Below are 20,804 nucleotides of genomic sequence, written 5' to 3'. Positions count from 1 at the left end.
AGCGTAAATAGATTGAAGGTCATTTTCTTAATTTAATTTGCTGAAACCTAATAAACTGACTAACTGACTCTGTGTGTATGTATGTGTGTGTGTGCACATGTGCTTAGGAGCCGTCTGATGTTGTCAGCCCTTTGGATCTGCGTGTGAACATCAGTCTGGAGAACCCTGGCACCAGCCCTACCCTTGAAGCCTATTCCGAAAGGGCCAAGGTCTTCAGTGTAAGTACAGTTTGCCTCTCCAGGTTTTAGATATGCTAACAAAGTCCCCTATGTAGCCTTTCAATTCTTGGGGTTTTTTGTAAATGAAATACAATGACATAGGTGAAGGGTTCATTAGAATGTAAAGTCCATGAAGCAGAGTTTATATCTTGCTTATTCACTCTTCTATTCCTCGCCCATAGAGCAGCACCTGCTGTTTGTAACCTATTTACTGAGTCGATCCATTACAATAAAGTAAATGCTGTGTGCTCACCACCCGCTCAAAAATATCAAATCCTACCAGTGCCTATGTCCCCTCTTCTGCCATCGTCCTCACTCTACACCCCCCCTATTCACCCCGACCCCCCACAGTTCTTTAGGGCTTGGACACACTTGTTTAGTTTTACTTATCTTTGAGTTTTATGTCAATGGACTCCTATCGTGTATATATATATATATTCTTCTGAAACTAGCTGTTTAGAAAGCACATCTCTAACAGAGGGTTCTTGGGGCGGGTTATTTTACCCTTGCAGATTCCGTTCTATAAAGATTGTGGTGACGACGGACTGTGTGTCTCTGATCTAGTTCTAAAGGTCCAACAGCTGCCAGCCGATCAGTAAGTTCATTTTCAAGCTCGGTGTGCAATACTGAGAGAGAACATACCCTAGGGAGCCTTACCCAGGCGAATATCTTTTCTACAAAAGAAGCCCTCATCACTAGTAGAGGCTTGTCTTTATAAATCGAATTTCAATTTATGCCATTTATACAGAATATAAAACAAGAAGAAGTATTGAACAATTTGGACAGGGATAGTTCTTTTCCCTGTTTATACTGTTTAAAACACTTAAGAGTACCAAAGGGGGGATGTATAGTAAAGTGTATTGGTTTACTATAAATATAAATTTAATCTGAAGATAGCTTATGATTAAGCAATTGTTAAGTGTCTTTATAATTCTAAAGAGTTCCTTTTGAGTGAAAACATTTTAATACTGGCCTTTTCTAACCTTAATGTTTTTGTGGGTTTTTTTTCCCCTTCTATCTTTTTATTTTTAACAGAAAGCAACCCTTAATTGTCAGCAACCAGAACAGAAGGTTAACATTCTCAGTAACACTGGAAAACGCACAGGAAAGTGCGTATAACACGAGAGTCGTGGCTGCTTTGGCAGAGAACCTGTTTTTCGCGTCGTCCTCGGTGCCGGTAGGTGCTTCCCGTCACGCGCTTCCTGCTGGCATCGCGTGTTGTCTTCCCGAGGCACCTGCCCGGGGTGAGGGGCAGAGTCACGCTGCCGTCTTCAGAGCCTGTAATTCTGTTGGAGCAGGTGCAGACAGTGCTTCTTTAGCCTTTCTGAAGCAAGAGGCACGGTCCCGGCGGCCGCGCAGTCACGCTGTCCGCCCTGTCGGTAGTTCAAACGATCATCCTGTCCCAGGAGAAAGACGGGACTGTCCCCTCATCGAGGGTTTCCGCCGTGGAAATCTACAGGGGCGGTTCTGCCCGGTTCTGTAGCGTTGCTCTGAGTCAGAACCCACTCAATGGCCATGAGATTTTGTGAGTCTTCATGCAATTAAAAGAAGGCCTGGTGGCACCGTGGGTTAAACGCCAGGCTGCTAACCACAAAGTCCGTGTGTTTTCAAACCTCCTAGCTGCTCTGCAGGAGAATGAAGTGGTTTCTAGTCTCCGAAACCCTATATAGGGCCAGTGTGGTTGGCATTTACTCCTTGGCAGATAGGTGGGTTGGTCGGGTTACAGCTTTCCAAAACACACTGCTCACCTTTCTCCTGCACACTGGCCAGTGGGCTGGAAGGTTAACCTTTCAGTTACCATGGCTGCGTCTGTGCACTAACGCACCAACTACTGCCTAATTGATAAAGCTTCAATCTTTGCAGGAGCAGTAGTCTCATCTTTCTCTCTCAGGCAGGCTAGTGCATTTGAACAGCCAACCTTGAGATCAGCAGGCCAGTGTTTACCCAATAGAGCCACCAGGGTTCCTTTGTGTGAAGTGGCTTTTAAATCCCCCCAAACCTACTGCCACCAAGTCAATTCCGATTCATCGCCACTCTGAAGAAGACAGGAGAATTGCTCCATCCGGTTCCCAAGACTACAAAGCTCACTAGTAGGGGTTCGTTCAATTATTTCCCAAAGGACAAATTTATGTAATATTAAGAGGCGGGTAGGAGTTGTCCATGACTCTGATGTTCTTAACCTGGGGACTGCTTGTCTGCAAATCTCCATTCATCAGGATCTGTCCTAACTTTGTGACTCCTAACTATTTAAATCACATGAGCATACACCCTGGCTCTTAATTTTGACCAGTTCTGCTTCATAGCCCGGATCAGATTTTCCTTTACCCCAAGACTTGGCGGCAGTCCTGTAACCCCGCTCAGCCCTTCTGCGGCTGCTGGTGCCCTGGTGCACACAGAGGCTGTGGGCCACACTTGCCCAGAGGCATCCAAGTCCCCAGCTTAGCCCCAGCTTTGCAAGCAGAGGTCTCTTTGCTGCCAAGACACTGCATTCCAGCGGAGCCAGTTCATTGCATTCACTTGATCACCATACCAGGGACACACTTGACCAAGAATGTCCCCGGCCTCACCCCTGCCACTAGCAAGCAGAGAAGGAAAGAAGGAAAAACACAGATCCCCAGCCCCTCCACCCCAAAGGAGCCTCCCAATAGAAAGATTTAAAAATAATGATTTCCTTTACTTGAAATTTGAGCAATATTGATTTCTAAAGATATTCTGACTTTAGTGTCTTAATTGCCTGTGGTGAATGTCAACTTCACATCTGAAGGAGGAAAAAAAAATCTGAGGAAAATACAGACTAATTCTTGACATGATTTTAAATGTGAGTGTATACCATTATAGGATTTTATTTTCTTCTCTTGAAAAAGACCAGCTTCAAATACCTTAAGGCAAAAACCCATATATTGAAATCAGCATTTCTGACTAATGGATGAAAACTGTGTTTGTGGTTCTGAAGTATAAAAACTATGTGTTCCTTCTGGGAAAATATTTCAGATTTGACTTCTCCTTTGGTTTGTTGGGAGTTCTGTTCCTCTTTATGGTCCGCAATAAAAGTAGGATAGTAGTCAGCTGGACAACCATCATTGTTTGAGTATTGGGAGACAATAAATTACTTCCATGGGTGCAGCCGTCCTACAAAAATGTCTGTGGTTTACACGCCTCCCAGCGAATGTCTGCATACACAAGTGGCTTATATGCTAATTGTCCATGGTTATTTTTTTGATCCTGTTCAGGTTGATGGGACTGAAGTCACATGTCAGGTCGATGCATCTCAGAAAGCGGTTACCTGCAATGTAGGCTACCCTGCTTTAAAGAGCGGACAACAGGTACGACCTGGGTTTCCTGCTCCGACTCATGTTCATCTCTTTCAGCACCAGTATTAACTCACTAACCTCTTCATGAGGAACTATCATTTGATCGCTCACTGCCAGTGAGAGTCAATACTGACTCATAGTGACCCTTTAGTGTTTCCCGCGACTGTAACTGTTTACAAGAATAGAAAGCCCAGTGTTTCTCCCGTGGGACTGCTGATGGTTTTGGATGTGCAACCTTGGGGATCACAGCCCAGTGCTTAACCGCTGCACCACCAGGGCTCCATTTGACTCCTGTGAACAGTTACAGTCTTGGAAACTCAGAGAGGCAGTTCTACTCTCTGCTATAGGATTGTTATGAGTTAGCATTGGCTCAGTGGCAGGGAGTTGCTGTTTTGTGCATTTAGAGAAGTGATTGAATGTTATTTCTTTTAACGATCAATCAAAGTTGAATTCCTAACCCCTCCCCTTTCACCCACCAGGCCATTCATGCTATAACTCACGCAAGATCTAGAAACTTCTTTTTCTCAGAAAATATTGATGAGTATGGGTCAGAGAGCTATGTACATGTCATTTGTTAATCAACACAAAGCTTTCACTTGCAGGCACAGGCCTGTGTCCCTGAGGGCTAGTATATATTTTCAAATAGGTCATGCAAATACAAAGTGACAAATAAGTAAAGGTAATTATACACATTTGCCAAGTTAATTAAAATCAAATTCAAAATCAAATTATAGTAAGTTTAATTTTTTGTGGATTGTTATATATATATATGTAGTGTGAAGAATGAAGCATCAGAGTTTGATACATTTTTTTATGTATAGGTGACTTTTACTATTAGCTTCGACCTCAATCTTCAAAACCCTGAAAATCAAGCAACTGTCAGTTTCCAAGCCTTAAGGTAAAATATAATGGCATCATAAGTCAGTGATGGTTGGCTTGTATATTTATTTTTAAGTAATTCTCTAATGTTCTTTCTGATAGCGAAAGCCATGAAGAGAATCCGGCAGATAATTTGGTCTCCTTCAAAATTCCTCTACTCTATGATGCTGAAATTCACTTAACAAGGTAGGTGGAGCCGTGGGTAATTTATTGGCACTTTGTCATGTTGTCTGTAGTAGGAGCCAGCATACTCTCTCCGATGACACACAGACCAGCTAATGATCCCTGAAAGAGACTCCAGGAAGCCAGGCCGAAAGCAGTATCTTGTGACAGTTGATTCTCTAGCTCCTTATTACATCACCCCAGTCCCTAAAAGTGTGGAATAAATAGATCATCCAACAGACTGCCAAACCACATCATAAAAAGACACTAGGTTTTCATGTCCAGAGCTTGAGATACCTGAGCAGGAGAGAGCGGATGCTTCTGTGTGGATTTCCTTGCAAGCAGCACACACAGAAGTGCAGACAGTCTACGTGATCCTCCCCAAACAGGTACCCGCTCACTGCAGATGACAAAGGACTCTCAAGTCCGCAAATTGTGATCAGGGGAAGAAAAATGCACCCAAAGTGCCAAATTTTACCTGATTATCACTCTTCTCCCCACCTACATTGATTCTTCCTCCTTCTAATTTTACTAGAATGCATTCTTTCCATGATCCCACTCTCCCACCATTGAAATACCTTAAAATATACAACAATATATTATAGTGATCATAAGCGATGCTATAAATAACATTTTAAAAAATAAACAACTTGGTGATTTTTATTTATAGCGATGCTATAAATAACATTTTAAAAAATAAACAACTTGGTGATTTATTGAGGGCATCCCTAAGTAACTATTTTGATTCTGTATACATATGGAATCATGTTGTGCAAGTATGATGTAGGGAAATTGATCAAGGTAGAATTCTTTCAGAAACAGGATTTCCGTGAGTAGGGATAACTGCAATTATCTGAAAAGACTGACCCACACTAAGAAACAAGAGAAAAACGTCTTATCTCTTTAAAACGCAGAGAGAATGTATGAAAATCGAATATATAGGAAACTGGTGGCTATCTTAGTTTTCTAGGGCCTTGTATCAGAAATATCACGTGTGTGGCTTTGAAAAACACTGCATTTCACCCTAGGTCGCTAGATGTCGGAATTCACGGCTCACTCTCGGGGAAGGTTTCTCTCTGTTGGTCTCTGTGACCAGAGATCCTTCTCTCTCTCCAGTTTCTCTTTTTTTGTTGTTTTTTAAAGATTTCTGCTTTTGTTTGTTTGTTTGACATCCTCATATGGTGGAGCAACTACCTTTTGCTTGTTCTTCTCTGTGACTGTGCCGATCCTATAACTCAGAAGTGATGAGGTGTAGGGCGCACCCAGCACTGACATTACAAAGAACACCCAATCAGGATCCCAACCACTTCTATACTCACTGCCACCGAGTCCGTTCTGGCTCGTGGACACCTGTAGGACAGGGTAGAGCTACCTCTGTGGGTTTTGAAGACTGTCATCCTTTATAGGAGTAGAAAGCCCCATCTTTCTGCTGGGGAGCAGCTGTTGGTTTCAAACTGCCAACCTTTTTGTTGGGAGGCCCGTGTGTAACCCACTGTGCCACCAGGGATGGAGGGTGTCACCATTCAATCCATAACATTGCTCGCACCAAGATCCTTGGGAAGGCAAAGGGGGTAATTGATGCATGCATAGGCAGCCCGTTGTTTCCACATCTGACTCAGTTATTCCGTATCCATTATAAGATGGATAAATCCTTGCTTCCTCACATACAGGTTACCTGAAAACAATCACCTTTATTGGTTTTCCTGCAACAACATATTATCTTTTTGAGGATTTTGAAAGGTGTGTGTGTGTGTGTGTGTGTGTGTGTGTGTGTGTTTTGAAGGCAAAAAAAAGAGAAAGGCAGGGTTTGTGTAGACAAATCAAGAAACTCAGAAAATATTCCGTTTATTTTACTAAAAACTAGGATTAATATCTCAGCGTTCTGATCAATGGTTTAGTGGGAATAATTGGAGATCATGAGTCCAGGGTTCTCAGACTGGTTAGTGCCATACCTAAAGATGCTCCCTTGGTGGGAATCCAAGGGATCCACAAGTAAGTGACAAGGGGAAGTGAGTCTCTCACTGCGTTGTTGTTTGAGGAATGCTATAGGAGCGCTGGTGGTAGAGTGCGTTATACATTGAGCTACTAACCATAAGATTAGCAGTTCCAAACCATCAGCCACTCCGCTGGATGAAGTTGAGGCTTTCTACTCCTGTAAAACATGGAAAACCCACAGGGACACTTCTACTCTGTCTTGTGGGCTTGCTACAAACCGGAATCAACTCTGTGGCAGTGAGTTTGTTGTTTTGTATGGGATTCCTCAGACCTGGCATGCCTTCACCTGTACAGCATAGGTGGCAATCCTGAGCAAACAAACAAAAAACTGACTAATGCCTTCAGGTCTAACCTAATAAAACCTATCGATCAGCCCCCACAAAGATGGTCCCTGTAGTAGTGGAAACAGATTTAACCAAGCCTATCTCAGACCCCAAACCCAAGAATAGCTTGAACGTAGAAAAGAAGAGAGAGAGTAACAAGGGAAAATATACTTTTGCATCTCTCGCATAGGGTAATGAATATTTCAGAAACTAATACCCAATATGCTACCATTGTGTTTAGGCATATTGAGTGGAAAACTCTGTTTGGTAATGGACATTTAGTAAACCATTCATCCAACCAACATAAAAACAGGGGTTCTGGGGCAGGGTTAGGGTAAGAAACAAAAAAAGAAAAAGAAAAAAAAACAGGGGTTCCACTATCATCTCTAAAGTAATACACCCGTACTTATTTTAGAAATTTGACAACTGAAAAACAACATAACAAAATTCCAGCAGAAAGATGATGAATTAAGGGATGTTTTGAAAGGCCTCTGAGCATTTGTTTTTATTTAGTGTTTTTGTTTTTATCTAAATGTAAACTATTTTCCTTGTCATTAAGCTATAAGACATTTAAATCAAAGAATTACTAAACATCAGGAGCTATAGCATAGCTAAAATCTTTGGTTTTCCATCTCTTAACAGATCTACCAGCATAAATTTTTATGAAGTTTCTTCAGACAGCAAAGCTCCTACCATCATTCATAACTTTGAAGACATTGGTCCAAAATTCATCTTCTCCCTTAAGGTTGGTAACCCTTAATCAGGACAGGAAAACAGGCGGAAAGGGAAAGAAACATGAAATAAAACTGGGAAATCAGAAAATAAGTTTCAAAAGGTGGTGAAATGTGCCAGTGGTTCTCAAACTCCAGCAGACATCAGAATCATGTGAAGTGCTTGTTTTCAAGGACTTTTCTGGGCTCAGCCCAGAGCTTTTGATTTAGACCTTGATTTGGTTAGGATCCAAATTTTGCATTTCTAGCACGTTTCCAGACGATGTCAGTGTTGTGGGTCCAGGTGCCATACTTTGAAAACTACTGAGACACTCCATATATAAGTCAACAACCAAGCTCTGTGCATAATTATATATGCTGGGCAAAGGATAATTAATCATTTTCGAAAGTAAATGCTCAAACTTGATTAATGGGATTAGAAACCCTGGTGGTGTAGTGGTTACACGTTTTGGCTGCTAACTGCAAGGTGAGAAATTCAAACCAGCACCCCATGGGAGAAAGACAAGGTTTCCTACTCCCATAAAAAGTGACAGTCTCAGAAACCCACAGGGGCAATTCTACCCTGTCCTGCAGGGTCATCATGAGTTGCAGCCGACTCCGTGGCAGTGAGTCTGTAGTGTAATGCTGTTGTTGTGGGTGTTTGGAATTTTAATGATCGCAGTGTGTCATATTATTAAGTTCTCAGGGAAGACAGTTTGGGGCAGAGCACAAACCAAGCTCTGCTCAAATGGCAGAGTCATTTGGCATTTGTTTACAGAGGACACAGGACCCCCCAAATCACACTCACTGCCGACGAGTCAATTATGGCTCATAGCGATCCTATAGGGCAGGGTAGAACTGCCTCGGGCAGCTTCTGAGACTGACTCTTTATGGGGGTAGAACAGAACAGGGCTGAGTAAAATAATGGACATCCTCTTAGCCAAGGCTCCACAAGGTTTGCCTCCCCAAGATCAGGCTCCTGTCCCAGGCTGTGATCCAATAGTCAGTCACCTCTAGACTTTCCTCACTCTGCAGCACAGAAGAGAAATGTCAGAGTCCCTCTCTCTCAGGCTTAAGACATGAACGGGCAGCCATGACAACAACTCAAACAACATGTGCAGTGAGAAAGTAGGGAAAGGGGTAATAAAAGTGGAAAGCCCCCTTCGGGCAATGGGCCTTATACTCATTGCCTTTGTTTAGAGTGAAGAAACATCTAGTGACGATTCTTCTGTTGGTACTAGCCCAGAAATTTTCCCCTAAGGCACATATTTTACTTTTTGGTCCACTAGTAATTATTATTCCCATTAGTAGATAGGGAGACTGTGAGAGAGACTAGAGCACACCTTTGCCGCCAGAAATACTGGATTTAAAAAGGGTCTTCAAAAATTCCATGGACAAAAGGTATTAAACAATGGAATTTTCCCACCAACTTTTTGAACTCCCTAATGGAATTAGAAGGCCAATTTAATCTTAATTTGAAAAGATTACAGTTTGGATACAAATACATATTTTGTGGAATCATGCTAAGAAGTACCTTAAATATATATATTTTAAAATTCTACTGGCTACTAGATAGCAAAGTTAATTTGTGAAAGAATAATTACTTTGTAATATAAAATATATATTTAAAAAGAATTAATCTCTGAGCCTAGATCAAAATCACTTTATTTGGTTCATTTCCTTCTAATTCTTTACATAGTTACAACCTTGCAATTCTGTGATTAAAAAGAAAAATAAAATGTTTTAAAGAATCTTAATTTGCAATGCAAACACCAAAATTTATAAAAAATGGGTGGCATTTGGCTGCTTTATCCTTTATTGAGACATTTTATCCTGAATAGTAATAATAAAATGACATTATTTTTTTCTGTAGTATTAATAAAAATACTGAATGTCAGCTGTTGTGCCAAGTCTTTAATATATGTTCACCTATTTAATTCTGATGTCAATTCTAACTTCAGAATATTAACATGCCAACGGGGCTGGCTTGTTGGGCTACAGGGGTTCAACGTGTCCTGTAGGTTGGCTAGACCTAAAGAATCTACTTGATGGTAGTGAGTTTGGCTGGGGTTTTAGAGGGCATGAGCAAGGAGCTCTGATACACAGTGGTTAAAGCAATCAGCTGCTGACCAAGATGAGAAGTTCAAACCCACCTATTGCAACATGGGGGGAAAGTTGGCATGTCCTTAAAGATTTATGGCCTTGGAAACCCCATGGGGCAGGTTTGCTCTGTCCTAAAAGGTCGCTATGAGTCGTAATCAACTCTATGACAGTGGGTTCTGTTTTTAGAACAAGAGTATCGCCAATTAAAGCAGAAGCCGCCAGAGAGAAAGACCCTCATCCGTGCACTCTACCAGTTGAGTTTCTGATTGTTTCGACTTTTCAAATGTGAAAAGAGAATCATAGAGAGGTGACATACCTTGTCCGAGTCACACAGCTAGTCAGTGGCAGAGGGAGATTCCACACCTGCCAGCCCAACTCCATAGGCAGTGTTTTCAATCCTGCTTTATATTACAAATTATGTTACCGTTACAGATGTTGAGATTTCTCATTAACAGGTGAACCAGAGACCCAAAATGTGAGTGAGAAGCCTGACTTTCATGTGAAATCAGTCTTACTGTTGGATAGTTGCCCCTCATAGACATAGAGAGCTATTGATTATGTTTCTGCATCATGTATTGATCACTCACTCACTCACTGCCATTGAGTGGATGCCGACTCATAACGACCCTATAGGTTATAGCTGCCCCTGTGGGTTCCCAAGACTGGAGCTCTTTACTGGAATAGATAGCCTCATCTTGTTCTCCATGTATCAATAGGATTGTTTTATTCCCTATGTAGGTAACAACAGGAAGTATTCCAGTAAGCATGGCGTACATAACCATCCACATCCCTCAACATACCAAAGAAAAGAACTCACTGATGTACCTCACTGGGGTGCACACAAGCCAGGTAAGGATCACACTATTGCCCATAAAACATGTGCACTTTCACAATGGAAATCACCTCTGACTTTGGGGCGATCGTGTCTGGCATTTCGTAGATGGGACCTCCAAGCACCCTGGGTACCAGTTAACTAACCGTGCAGTTCACATTGGAAGCAGCCCATCCCTGTAAGAAAGCAAATGCTTGAGTCTAGGGCAGCAGTTCTCAACCTGTGGTCGCGACCCCTTTGGGGGTTTAATGGCCCTTTCAAAGGGGTCGCCCGATTCATAACAGGAGCAAAATTACGATGATGAAGTAGCAACGAAAATAATTTTGTGGTTGGGGGGTCACCACAGCATGAGGAACTGTATGAAAGGGTCGTGGCATCAGGAAGGTTGAGAACCCTGAAGGGACTTATCAATGGCAGAAATCGTTCCAGAACCCTCATATCGGCCAGGTGAATTCTTGGCTTTGTTAGCAACGTTAAGAGAGAAGTCTGGTAAGTGAGAGGTGGCATCTGCAGTGGGTGAGTGGTAGGGCTACACACAAGCAATTAGAGGCTCTTCTTTCAGCTGCCAACCTGGACTTTAGCCAGACACTATTCAACACTGGCTGCTCATTATAATCATCTGCTCATTTTTACACAAGACTTTAAAATTGCCCAGGCTCTAAGCCAATCACTCTAGTATTTGGTATCTTTTTACAAAACCCTCCAGGTGTCCTCACATGCGCCTGGGTTGAAAAGCACTGCTGTAGCAAACCCTTGATATTGACTGCTGCAGTCTAGCACCTAGCCCATTTTACAGAAGTACGAAATGTTCCAGGAAAAAAACCCAGCCTTGAATTAAAACTCCTTTCAGTATACATTGCACATTTGTCTCCTATGAGTTACACGGAGCCATACCATCCCCATGAAATTATGTCAGGGTGATTTACATACTTCAGGGTTTAACAACTACAGAAAGTGTGGGCAGCTCCTTCCTTGGCCCACTAGAGAAAAGCTGAATGTGGTAACATATTGAAAGGAATGTCATAAACTCTCTTGTTGCCTCAGACTGATCCCAAGTCCCTCTTCACAGGCCGGTGACATCAGTTGTCATGCAGAAGTAAATCCCTTGAAACTAGGACAAGCATCTTCTTCTGTATCGTTCAAGAGTGAAAATTTCTGGCACGTAAAAGAATTGGTAAGGACAATTGACACAGTGAAAGTTTCCTTTAGCGATTCTTGGTTTGTTTTATCTGGAAGGCAAACTACTTCTTCACGCCCCTCCTTTTCCCCTGCTAGTTTATATCCTCCATGACTAAAGGCGGTTCTGATGGGTGACAACCACCTGTGTGTCAGAATAGAATCGTACCCCAGCCCTGGTGGCAGTGTGTATGCTTTGGGCTGCTAACCACAGGGTGAGCAGTTGAAGACCACCAGCCATGCCTCAGAGGCTTCCTACTGCTGTAAACACTTAAGTCTTGGTAATGCACGGGGCGTTCTATCTTGTTCTATAGGATCGCTTTGAGTCAGAGTGGGTGGGAGGGTAGAGTCTGGATTGAGAGAGTTTTCAATGGCCGAGTTTTCAGTAGTTTGGGGGCCTCTCTTCTGAGGCCTCTCGGCTAGGAATCCAACAACCAGCTGTTCAGTGAGCAGTTGAATGCTTTCACCGTTTTACTACTCAGGGACCACTCTTCTTCCTTTGCCTTTGGTAGCCTGTGTAAATCGAAATTTAGAAAATACAGGCTCGAATTTAGGTTATTGGAATTATTCACACTCGCTGCTGTTGAGTCCATTCTGAGTCATAGTGACCTCAAGGTCATTATGGTTTCTGAGACTGTAACTGTTGCTAGCGGTCCAACATGCAAACCACTACGTCACCAGGGTTGCTCTTGAAAGTATTTCTTAGACCGTTACTATAAAAGACATCCTAAAAAGTTCATGAGACTAAAGAGCCTGTGAAAAACGTATTCCTGTGTTTCTCTTCAGAATCGCTTAGGAACAAACGGCAACTGCTGTGAGGGTCTTGGAGCATGTGTGTTAGATATGACGCCTCTGAAGCTCATTGTTCCTGCTTAGCTGCTCTTAAATATGCCTCCCTGGCCACCCATCCCTGTATTTCTACATTTTATCACCTCCCTCTCTTTTTCAATACACAAGGGGGTACCCCCTCCCCACCCTCAAAATGGAAAAAAACTCCAGTAGGCAGAGCTGTCATTCTATGCATGTTTTCCACTAGGGGAGCACCTAGCAACTCACTCTGAGTTAGTGCACCCAGTGACATCTCCTGGGAAGGTTCTCTCTGGTCACAGTGAATTTTTTCATGAAAGCAGTTTCTCTTGAAGCTCTTTTTTTTTTAATTTAAAAAATGCATTTTACTTATTCTGAATTAATGAATCTATACATAGAAAATGAACAGTTTGAACCAAGTTTCTGGGGATTACATGAATAATTATATAGATTAAGCAAATAATATATAGTAAAATTGTGAAAATAGCAAAGTCGCATTATTTAAAATAATTCTATTTACATTGGTTCAAAGGAGTGCAACAAATTAGCACCGATAATAAACTATTTCCATCTTGTCTTATAGACCTTGTTTTTGTTTTTGTTTTAAATCATTTTATTGAGGGCTCATACAGCTCTTATCACAATCCATATATACATCCATTGTGTCAAACATATTTTTACATTTGTTCCAATCCTCATTTTCAAAACATTTTCTTTCTACTTGAGCACTTTGTTTCAGCTCCTTATTTTTTCCCTCTCTCTCCCCCACTCTCACTTTTTCATGAACCCTTTGAAGCTAGTTATTTGTAATTTAAGAAAACAGCATGCAGCTGTAAAATTTTGTTTCCTGCTTGGGAAACATGCCGCAGAAACTGTTGAACTATGATGTTGAACACAGCTTACAAGGACAGCACTATGGGAAAAACTCAAGTGTATAAGTAGTTTTCTCTTTTCAAAAAAAGGTGAAATGTCAATTCTGAGGTTTGTCAGCTTCCCCAGTGGACAAAAATGTCAACTCATAGTGCATTTAGAGTTCGTTCCACCAGGTCAGACTGTTAATCAAATGTTCTGTTTAGAGTTTCTGAGAAGATTGCTTCTCGGCCTTTTGGCTAAATCAACTATTTAGAGGTTCTGAAAAGATTATGTAACAGTGTGTGACAAGAAAGACCTGATTTGTGGCAGATGAGGGACAAGTTTTGCTGCCAATACAATGCACCTGCTCACACAGGATCTCAGTGCTCCAGTTTTTGGCAGAAAACAGCATGCCTCTCTTGTCCCACGCACCTGACTCACCTGACCTTGCTCTGTGCAACTTCTTATTGTTTCTGCGAATGAAAAGGAACATGAAAGGAGAGCAATTTGGTGACTGTAGGGGTGAAGAAAAAATGAGGGAGGTGTTGTCAGCTATCCAAGCAGATGAGTTTAAAAATATTTCCAAAAATGGAATCACAGATTTGACAAATGTATTAAGTGTAATGGAGAGTACCTTGAAGTTGCTAAGGTTGTTTTGTAAAAAAACAAAACAAAAAAAACTTAAATACATAACTTTGAAAAAAATCCATTTTTTTTGGTGGTACCCCTCATATTCTCTTATTTGAAACAGAGATTAGAGTAGGAAGCAGCAAGATGTTTGCAACATAGTATTCAAGCAAGTAAGCAGTGAGCAAACAACAAACTCTAAACAAACCATAATCCCACTGAGAGAAACACCATTGAAATTCTCCTGTCTACTTCTACTGCTTTTGTTTAATACTATGAAGGATGCAGAAGTGGGGCGGGGGTTGCTTTTAAAGTAGTTACAGCATAATTAAATGTAAATGTGGTTTACATGTAAATAACAGTACAGAAATATACCAGTTAAAATTGTACCTAAGGGTATGTCAAGATTATACTTCTCGAGCTTTTTCTTATTTTTTGGAAAATTTTTCATTGGTTTTCTAAAAATAGCAACTGCTTATATTGAAGAATTCAAGCAATGCCAAAAGCACTCAAAGAAGAAACTCAAAATGTCCAGTAATCTAAGATCTGACCACTGTTAATATTCCCTGAGCATTCTTCTCTGTATCTGTAAGCACTCAACACCTAAAAAAACAGTTTCCATCAAATTGATTCCTACTCATGGATTCCTCCTATGTGGTATATCATAGTAGAACTGTGTTCCACATGGTTTCCAATGGCTGAGTTTTCAAAATTAGATCAGCAAAATGCCAGTCCTTTCTTCCAGTCCTAGAATTTCCAGCTGTTCAGGTAGTAGCCAATCATTTGTACCACCCAAAGATTCCAGATATATGCATGCTATTGTGTTCATGCTACCTTTTTTATAGACCATTTAAACGTGTAAGGAATGTTTCATTAAGCGAATGGACTGAATTGTACTGCATTTTATGCCTGGTCAACAATTTACTTAACTAGCACACTGTTGATGAACATGAGTTATTTACATTTTCCTTTTATTCTAAGAAATAGTTATGATACTAAAGGGCTTTGGTATCCCTTTGCCCAGATGTGATATACAGAAGGAGGATATCTGGGGAAAAGGGGCTGAGCTTTGATCAGAGTGAAGAAGGATTCTGACTGCTAAATGCCCTCTGAGTCAGCCCAGCACCGGCTTATCTATCTTTGTAAAATCAAAGTAGTTATGGTGGTTGTTGTGTTTTAAGCCCATGCTAACCCCATCTTTTCTCTCACCAATGCCTTCCCCTGGAAAGAACTGCAGAACTGCTTCATGCAGTAACGTTACCTGTTGGCTGAAAGACTTGCAGGTGAAAGCAGAATACTTTGTGAATGTGTCTACCAGAATCTGGAACGGGACTTTTGCAGCAGTGAGTATCTGTATCGTTTATTGGGTTTATCAATAGCCAGGAAATGGGAGTTCTTACCTTTGGACAAGGCAGCTAAGGCCAACGGTGCCCAGGGTCCTTTTATACAGGGCTTGTCCAATTCAGCTGGGCCCTCGAACCACCTGGGCTCCATGGGAAAGAGTCCGGATGTGTAGACTCCACCTTCACCCACTGCATCAGAATCTCTAGGAAAGAGTGTCAGGGCCTCTCTGTTGGCCCTCAGCTGCAATGTGCCCTCCACCCTTGTGGGTTCCCTCCCCAGGCTCTCCCCAGTTCTCTACTCCCACCCCATCTCCTCCACACACCCAAATCAAAACGCACAGGTCCATGTCTCATCCCTACAGCTCTCAACGGATGGTCGCCTTGCTCTCAAACCACCCAGGAGGTGAACCCAGCGTAAAGACCCTGCTTAGTTATTGGGGCCAGGACACTGCTCTACTTTCCTGTTCTTCCCTTTTGCTGATGAAAGTGCACTGGGCAGTTTAAGTCATTTCAATCACCATGAAATGTCAGCCTAGCTTCCCACATGGCAGGTGTGCCTGCCCTGAGTGAGATCCGCTTTCAGCAGGGATTTTTCCATAGACAGAGTTTCAGTCTGGCATGAAAAATACAAGGACGGCCAAGGACCAGACCCGAGACTGTCAAGCCAATTCTGACTGAAGGCGGCCCGTGTGTTTCAGGGGAGAAGTGAGCACTGTGGCGTTGCCTTCACTGTCGCCTTTAAGGAAGACCTTGCCAGGTCTGTGGTTTCGGTGTGGGACCACCCACCTTTGGGTTAGGAGCTGAGTGCAAGCTGCTCAGATTGCACGGAGACCTCAACAGGTTCGACCAAAACCCACACCAAACCCACTGCGCCAGTCCATTGCAACTCTCAGTGACTTTATAGCCGGTTTCCTAAACCATGAATCTTTACAGAAACAGACAACCGCATATTTCTCCTGTGGAGCTACTGGTGCACGTGAACCACTGACCTTGTGGTTAGAAGACCATTGCATAACTAAAGACAGACAGGATCCCTTAAATCCGACCGTGTACGTGGTTAGATGGAGGCGTCCAAGTGGAAATTAGTCCCAAACCTCTTGGGGGTTGGGATGACACTGGCTTTTGTTTGTTTGTGGGTGTGTTCTGTCTGTTGGCTTTTAATGAATACGTCAGTTCTTGAATTACTTACCAACCAGTCTCTGTGCCGCATGTTCTCACGATTTCATGATTTAACAAAAAATCCTATTCCCAGCTGTGGACTTTTATATAAGATGGGGAAACGAACCTCCCTCTGAACTGGTCCTTGCATCCAAAATATAAGCGACATTCTTGGATAAAGATATAAAAAGCTGGCTCGTTTACGGTGGGAGGGAAACACGTAGAGAGTATTAGGTGAGTGGAAAGTGAGGCATTTGGCATTCCCCTCGCTTTTGAAAGTTTTGTTTCCAGGTAGTCGCATTTGCTTTTTAAGCCTTCCCGGTGACTTAAATCCTGTAGGAGAGGCAGCGTGCCCATAGTCGCACCACCTGCCCAGTCGCTGGAGTCTGGCGCTCTGCTTCACCACTTGGCTCCTGGACGGAGGGAACCAATGTTTTCCTAGCAACCCTTGGGCAGCCGGGGAGGGAAACTGACTGCCGTGCATCAAAAGGCAATCACCCAAGATCTGCAAAAATCATTTGAGTTTTCTTGAGTTTGTTTAAAGCTACATCATTTTAATAGTCAGGCTTTTTAAAGTAGTTCCCCCACAATCTTCAAAAGCATCAGTTTCATGGCTGTGAGCGAAATTGTGAAATGTGTTACACTTTTCCCATGTGGTTATGGTGGTTAACCTAAAAAAATTTTCTTGAAAGTTATTGTATGTAAAGTTCTACTTATTTTCTTCCTTCATGAAAAGTCAAATGTTCCGTTATTTTAACCGCAGTGTGGAGGTTCTCAGACCACCCAGGAGATCCAGTCGGCAGCGTGGGTCTCACTTCCTGGTTGGAATAGGATGAAGGCACAGCCAGTAGTTGTCGCCTTTTTTTTTTCTGATGCAATGAAGCCAACATTATGTTTCAAGTGATTTTATAATAAAGCACTTGCTCAGGCCTCCAAGCGGCTGGCAGTGTCAGCCACCATTCGTAAGGAAACACTGGCTTGATGAGCAGTAGAAGTAGGAAAACCGGCTCTCCCAGAGGGGGGTTCTCTGTCCACACAACGTGTTCACCCTACAGGATATTACATACCTGTGAGAAGGACCTGACTTGGGCGGACATCATAGGTAACTATTTTGTAGGGAAAATGGTTTCATATTTAGTCAATAGAGGCTGAAATCAATATTCAACTTGACTGTCATGTATTTATTTATTTTCTTCAACCTTTATCAATATACTTAATGTGGCTGCTGGTGCAAGGTCAGCAGTTTGAAACCACCAGCTGCTCTGTGGGAGCAAGCTGGGGCTTTCTACTAACTCTAAAGAGTTACAGTCTATGTAAATATATTAATTTATAATGAAAGGGATGGAGGCCAATGTACATATATTTATATGTTAAATATTAAGATAGCACATGGACTTCGGGTCTCTACTCAAGGTCTCCCTTAACACAAGAACACTTTGTTCTAATAACCTGGCACTCTTTGATACTTGCCTTTCCAAAACAATCGCAGAAGATAAATGGGTGCATAAGGAAATGTGGTGAACAAAGCTGATGGTGCCCAGCTATCAAAAGATGTGGCTTCTGGAGTCTTAAAGGCTTGAAGTTAAACAAGCAGCCATCTAGCAGGGAAGCAAATAAGCCCACAAAGAAGAAGCACATCAGCCTGTATGATCATGAGGTGTCTAAGAGAACAGGGATTAGGTATCAAAAGATCCAAAACAAAAAATTATATCAATGTGAAAGAAGGGGATTGGAGTGGAGACCCAAAGCCCATCTGTAGATGGTTGCACATCCCCCCACTGAAGGTTTACAAGGAAGGGATGATTAAACCAGGGTGCAGTAAAGCAACGATGAAACACATATCATTCCTCTAGTGCCTGAATGCTTGTGGACTTCCCCCCTCACCCCCGCCACTACCATGAGTCGTTCTACCTTACAAATCCCACTAAACAGAAATACACATATTGGTACAGATAAGAGCTCTTGACACGTAGAATTCAGGACACATAAACCCCACAGGGACAGTAGTGGGCATATCAATATCTTGAGGGTAGGGGAATGGTGGGGGCAGGCAATGGGGGTGAGCAAGGGGGAACTTATCACAAAATTGGATAAATAGCCCCCCAAGGGGACAAATAACAGAAAGGTGGGTGAGGGAGACAATGGACAGTGTAAGACACAAAATAACAACAATAATATCTAATTGATCAAGGATTCATGAGGGTGCGAGGGAGGGGGAGGGGGGGGGAAAAGAGGAGCTGATACCAAGAGCTCAAGTAGAAAGAAATTGTTTTGGAAATGTTGATGGCAACATATGTATAAGTGTGCTGAATGCAATTGAATGATGGGTTGTTATAAGATTTGTTAAGAGCCCCCTGTAAAATGATTAATTTAAAATTTTTAAAAAGAGTTACCGTCTTGGCAACCCAGGAGCAGTTCTACCCTGTCCTACAGGGTCACCATGAGTCAGAATCGACTTGATGGCTGTGAGGTTTTGTTTTTGTCGTTGTTTTAATTTGTTGAAGAAGCCAGTGGAGTATGGTAAAGGCTGATGCTATTCTGCATCTTGATTAAATTAAAAAGGGCCTGAGCCAGTGGAAAGGAAAGAAATTGCTCACTCTTTGGAAATACCGTCTCTCTTTCTGGCTGGTAGATGCAGTTTACCGAGTTACCGCAGAGTATGTTCGATTGTGGTCCCGAGTAACCAAAAGAGCTGGGTCTTAGAAGTCAGAACATGACTGAGCATCTGATTATATTTCCCGGTAAACATCAGGCTCAATATTTGCCTTATAGAAACATTTTTCAAAACAGTTGAACATACACATCATTCATGTTTTTATCAGAAACAGATGCATATAAATGCACTTCAGGTCACAAAAGTACTAGGAGTTTCAGCATAAAGTATAGGAGTCCTTTATCTGCACCTGCTGCCATCTAAGCTAGTAGACGAATCTCATGCAGAGATTGAGGAAGTCTAAAATTCTGACTGATGGCTGTCTATTGCCCGGACTGCCGATTGCCCCAACTTCAGGATGTCTGCTTATTACATCCATAGCTGCTTAAATTCATTCAATATACTTCTCTTTTACCCGTTGATGTGTACTTCACATATCTAGCAAAAAATAACCATCCGAACGTGAGCAATTCACTGCTGTTCAACCATCACCATCTAGTTACATTTCCATCACCCCAAAGGAAACACCACACCCTATTCTTCCATTTCCCAGAGCTCCTGGTAGCCATCTGTTCTGAATACCACAGATAGATGCAACCATAGAGTATATGATCCTTTGTGACAGGCATCCTTCACATGACAACATATTTTCAAGGTTCACCCATGTTGTAACATGCATGAGTACAGCTAAACAATATCCCATCATATGGTACACCACAGGCTGTGTATCCATTCATCTCGTTGACACTTATCCGCTTTTAATTTCCTGGGGCAAAAAACTATATATATAGTGTTATATATATATATAAAACAAAAATTATATTTTTAATAATATAGGTCCATTGATTGTATTCACAATGTGATGCAACTCTTATTCTCCATTTCCAATTTTTTTTTCACATCTCCAACCAGAAACCCAGTCAAGTACTCAAAGCTAGAACTTCTCATCCTTTCCTCCCCTAGTCCCTGGTAATCAACTGTTATCTCATAGATTTGTAAATTCTAATCATTTGATGTAGTGAGATCATAAAAAAATTTTTTTTCATTTTATCTGACTCATTTTACTTAAAATGTTTTCAAAGTTCAGCCATTAAAACAGAAATGTATTTCTTTTTTATGACTGAACGATACTCTGTTTGCCATCATCCCCCATTTGCTTAGCCCTTCATTTGTTTTTCTTTTGTTTGTTTGTTTTTAATTAATCATTTTATTGGCGCTCATAGAATTCACCACAATCCATACATACATCCATTGTGTAAAGCACACTTATACATTTGTTGTCCTCATCATTCTCAAAATTCGCTTTCTGCTTGGGTTCCTGGAATTAGCTCCTCATTTTCCTTTTTCCCCTCCCCCTCCCTCCCTGCTCCCCGCTCCCTCGTGGACCCTTAATAATTTATAAATTATTATTATATCTTATCTTACACTGCCCTGCTTCTCCCTTCACCCACCTTTCTGTTGCCTATCCCCCAGAGAGGGGGTTATATGTAAATCCTTGTGATAGATTTCTCTTTTCTACACCACACCCCCTCCGCCTTCCTACCCGGTATCGCCACTGTCACCTCTGGTCCTGAGGGGTTCATCTGTCCTAGATTCCCTGTGTTTCCAGTTCCCATCTGTACCGCTGTGCACCCTCTGGTCTAACCAGGTTTCAA

The 20,804-nt window shown here is 42.0% G+C and overlaps 1 protein-coding gene across 1 annotated transcript in view; it reads left to right on the top strand.

Moving 5' to 3' along the window:
- Window positions 1–20,804, top strand: part of ITGA2 (integrin subunit alpha 2) — a 99,523-nt gene that overhangs the window by 67,898 nt on the left and 10,821 nt on the right. Inside the window, exons 17-26 of the mRNA XM_004703722.2 lie at window positions 108–218; window positions 731–813; window positions 1,254–1,395; window positions 3,449–3,541; window positions 4,351–4,427; window positions 4,511–4,594; window positions 7,531–7,633; window positions 10,440–10,550; window positions 11,603–11,707; window positions 15,225–15,338. Coding sequence (XP_004703779.2) covers window positions 108–218; window positions 731–813; window positions 1,254–1,395; window positions 3,449–3,541; window positions 4,351–4,427; window positions 4,511–4,594; window positions 7,531–7,633; window positions 10,440–10,550; window positions 11,603–11,707; window positions 15,225–15,338 — 1,023 coding nt within the window. The remainder of the gene's footprint in view (window positions 1–107; window positions 219–730; window positions 814–1,253; window positions 1,396–3,448; window positions 3,542–4,350; window positions 4,428–4,510; window positions 4,595–7,530; window positions 7,634–10,439; window positions 10,551–11,602; window positions 11,708–15,224; window positions 15,339–20,804) is intronic.

The sequence above is a fragment of the Echinops telfairi genome, unplaced genomic scaffold (assembly GCF_000313985.2).
Source record: "Echinops telfairi isolate 266 unplaced genomic scaffold, ASM31398v2 ScPeMD7_7469;HRSCAF=8507_1, whole genome shotgun sequence".
Classification (NCBI taxonomy): Eukaryota; Metazoa; Chordata; class Mammalia; order Afrosoricida; family Tenrecidae; genus Echinops; species Echinops telfairi.
This window is presented reverse-complemented; position numbering and strand designations above follow the sequence as displayed.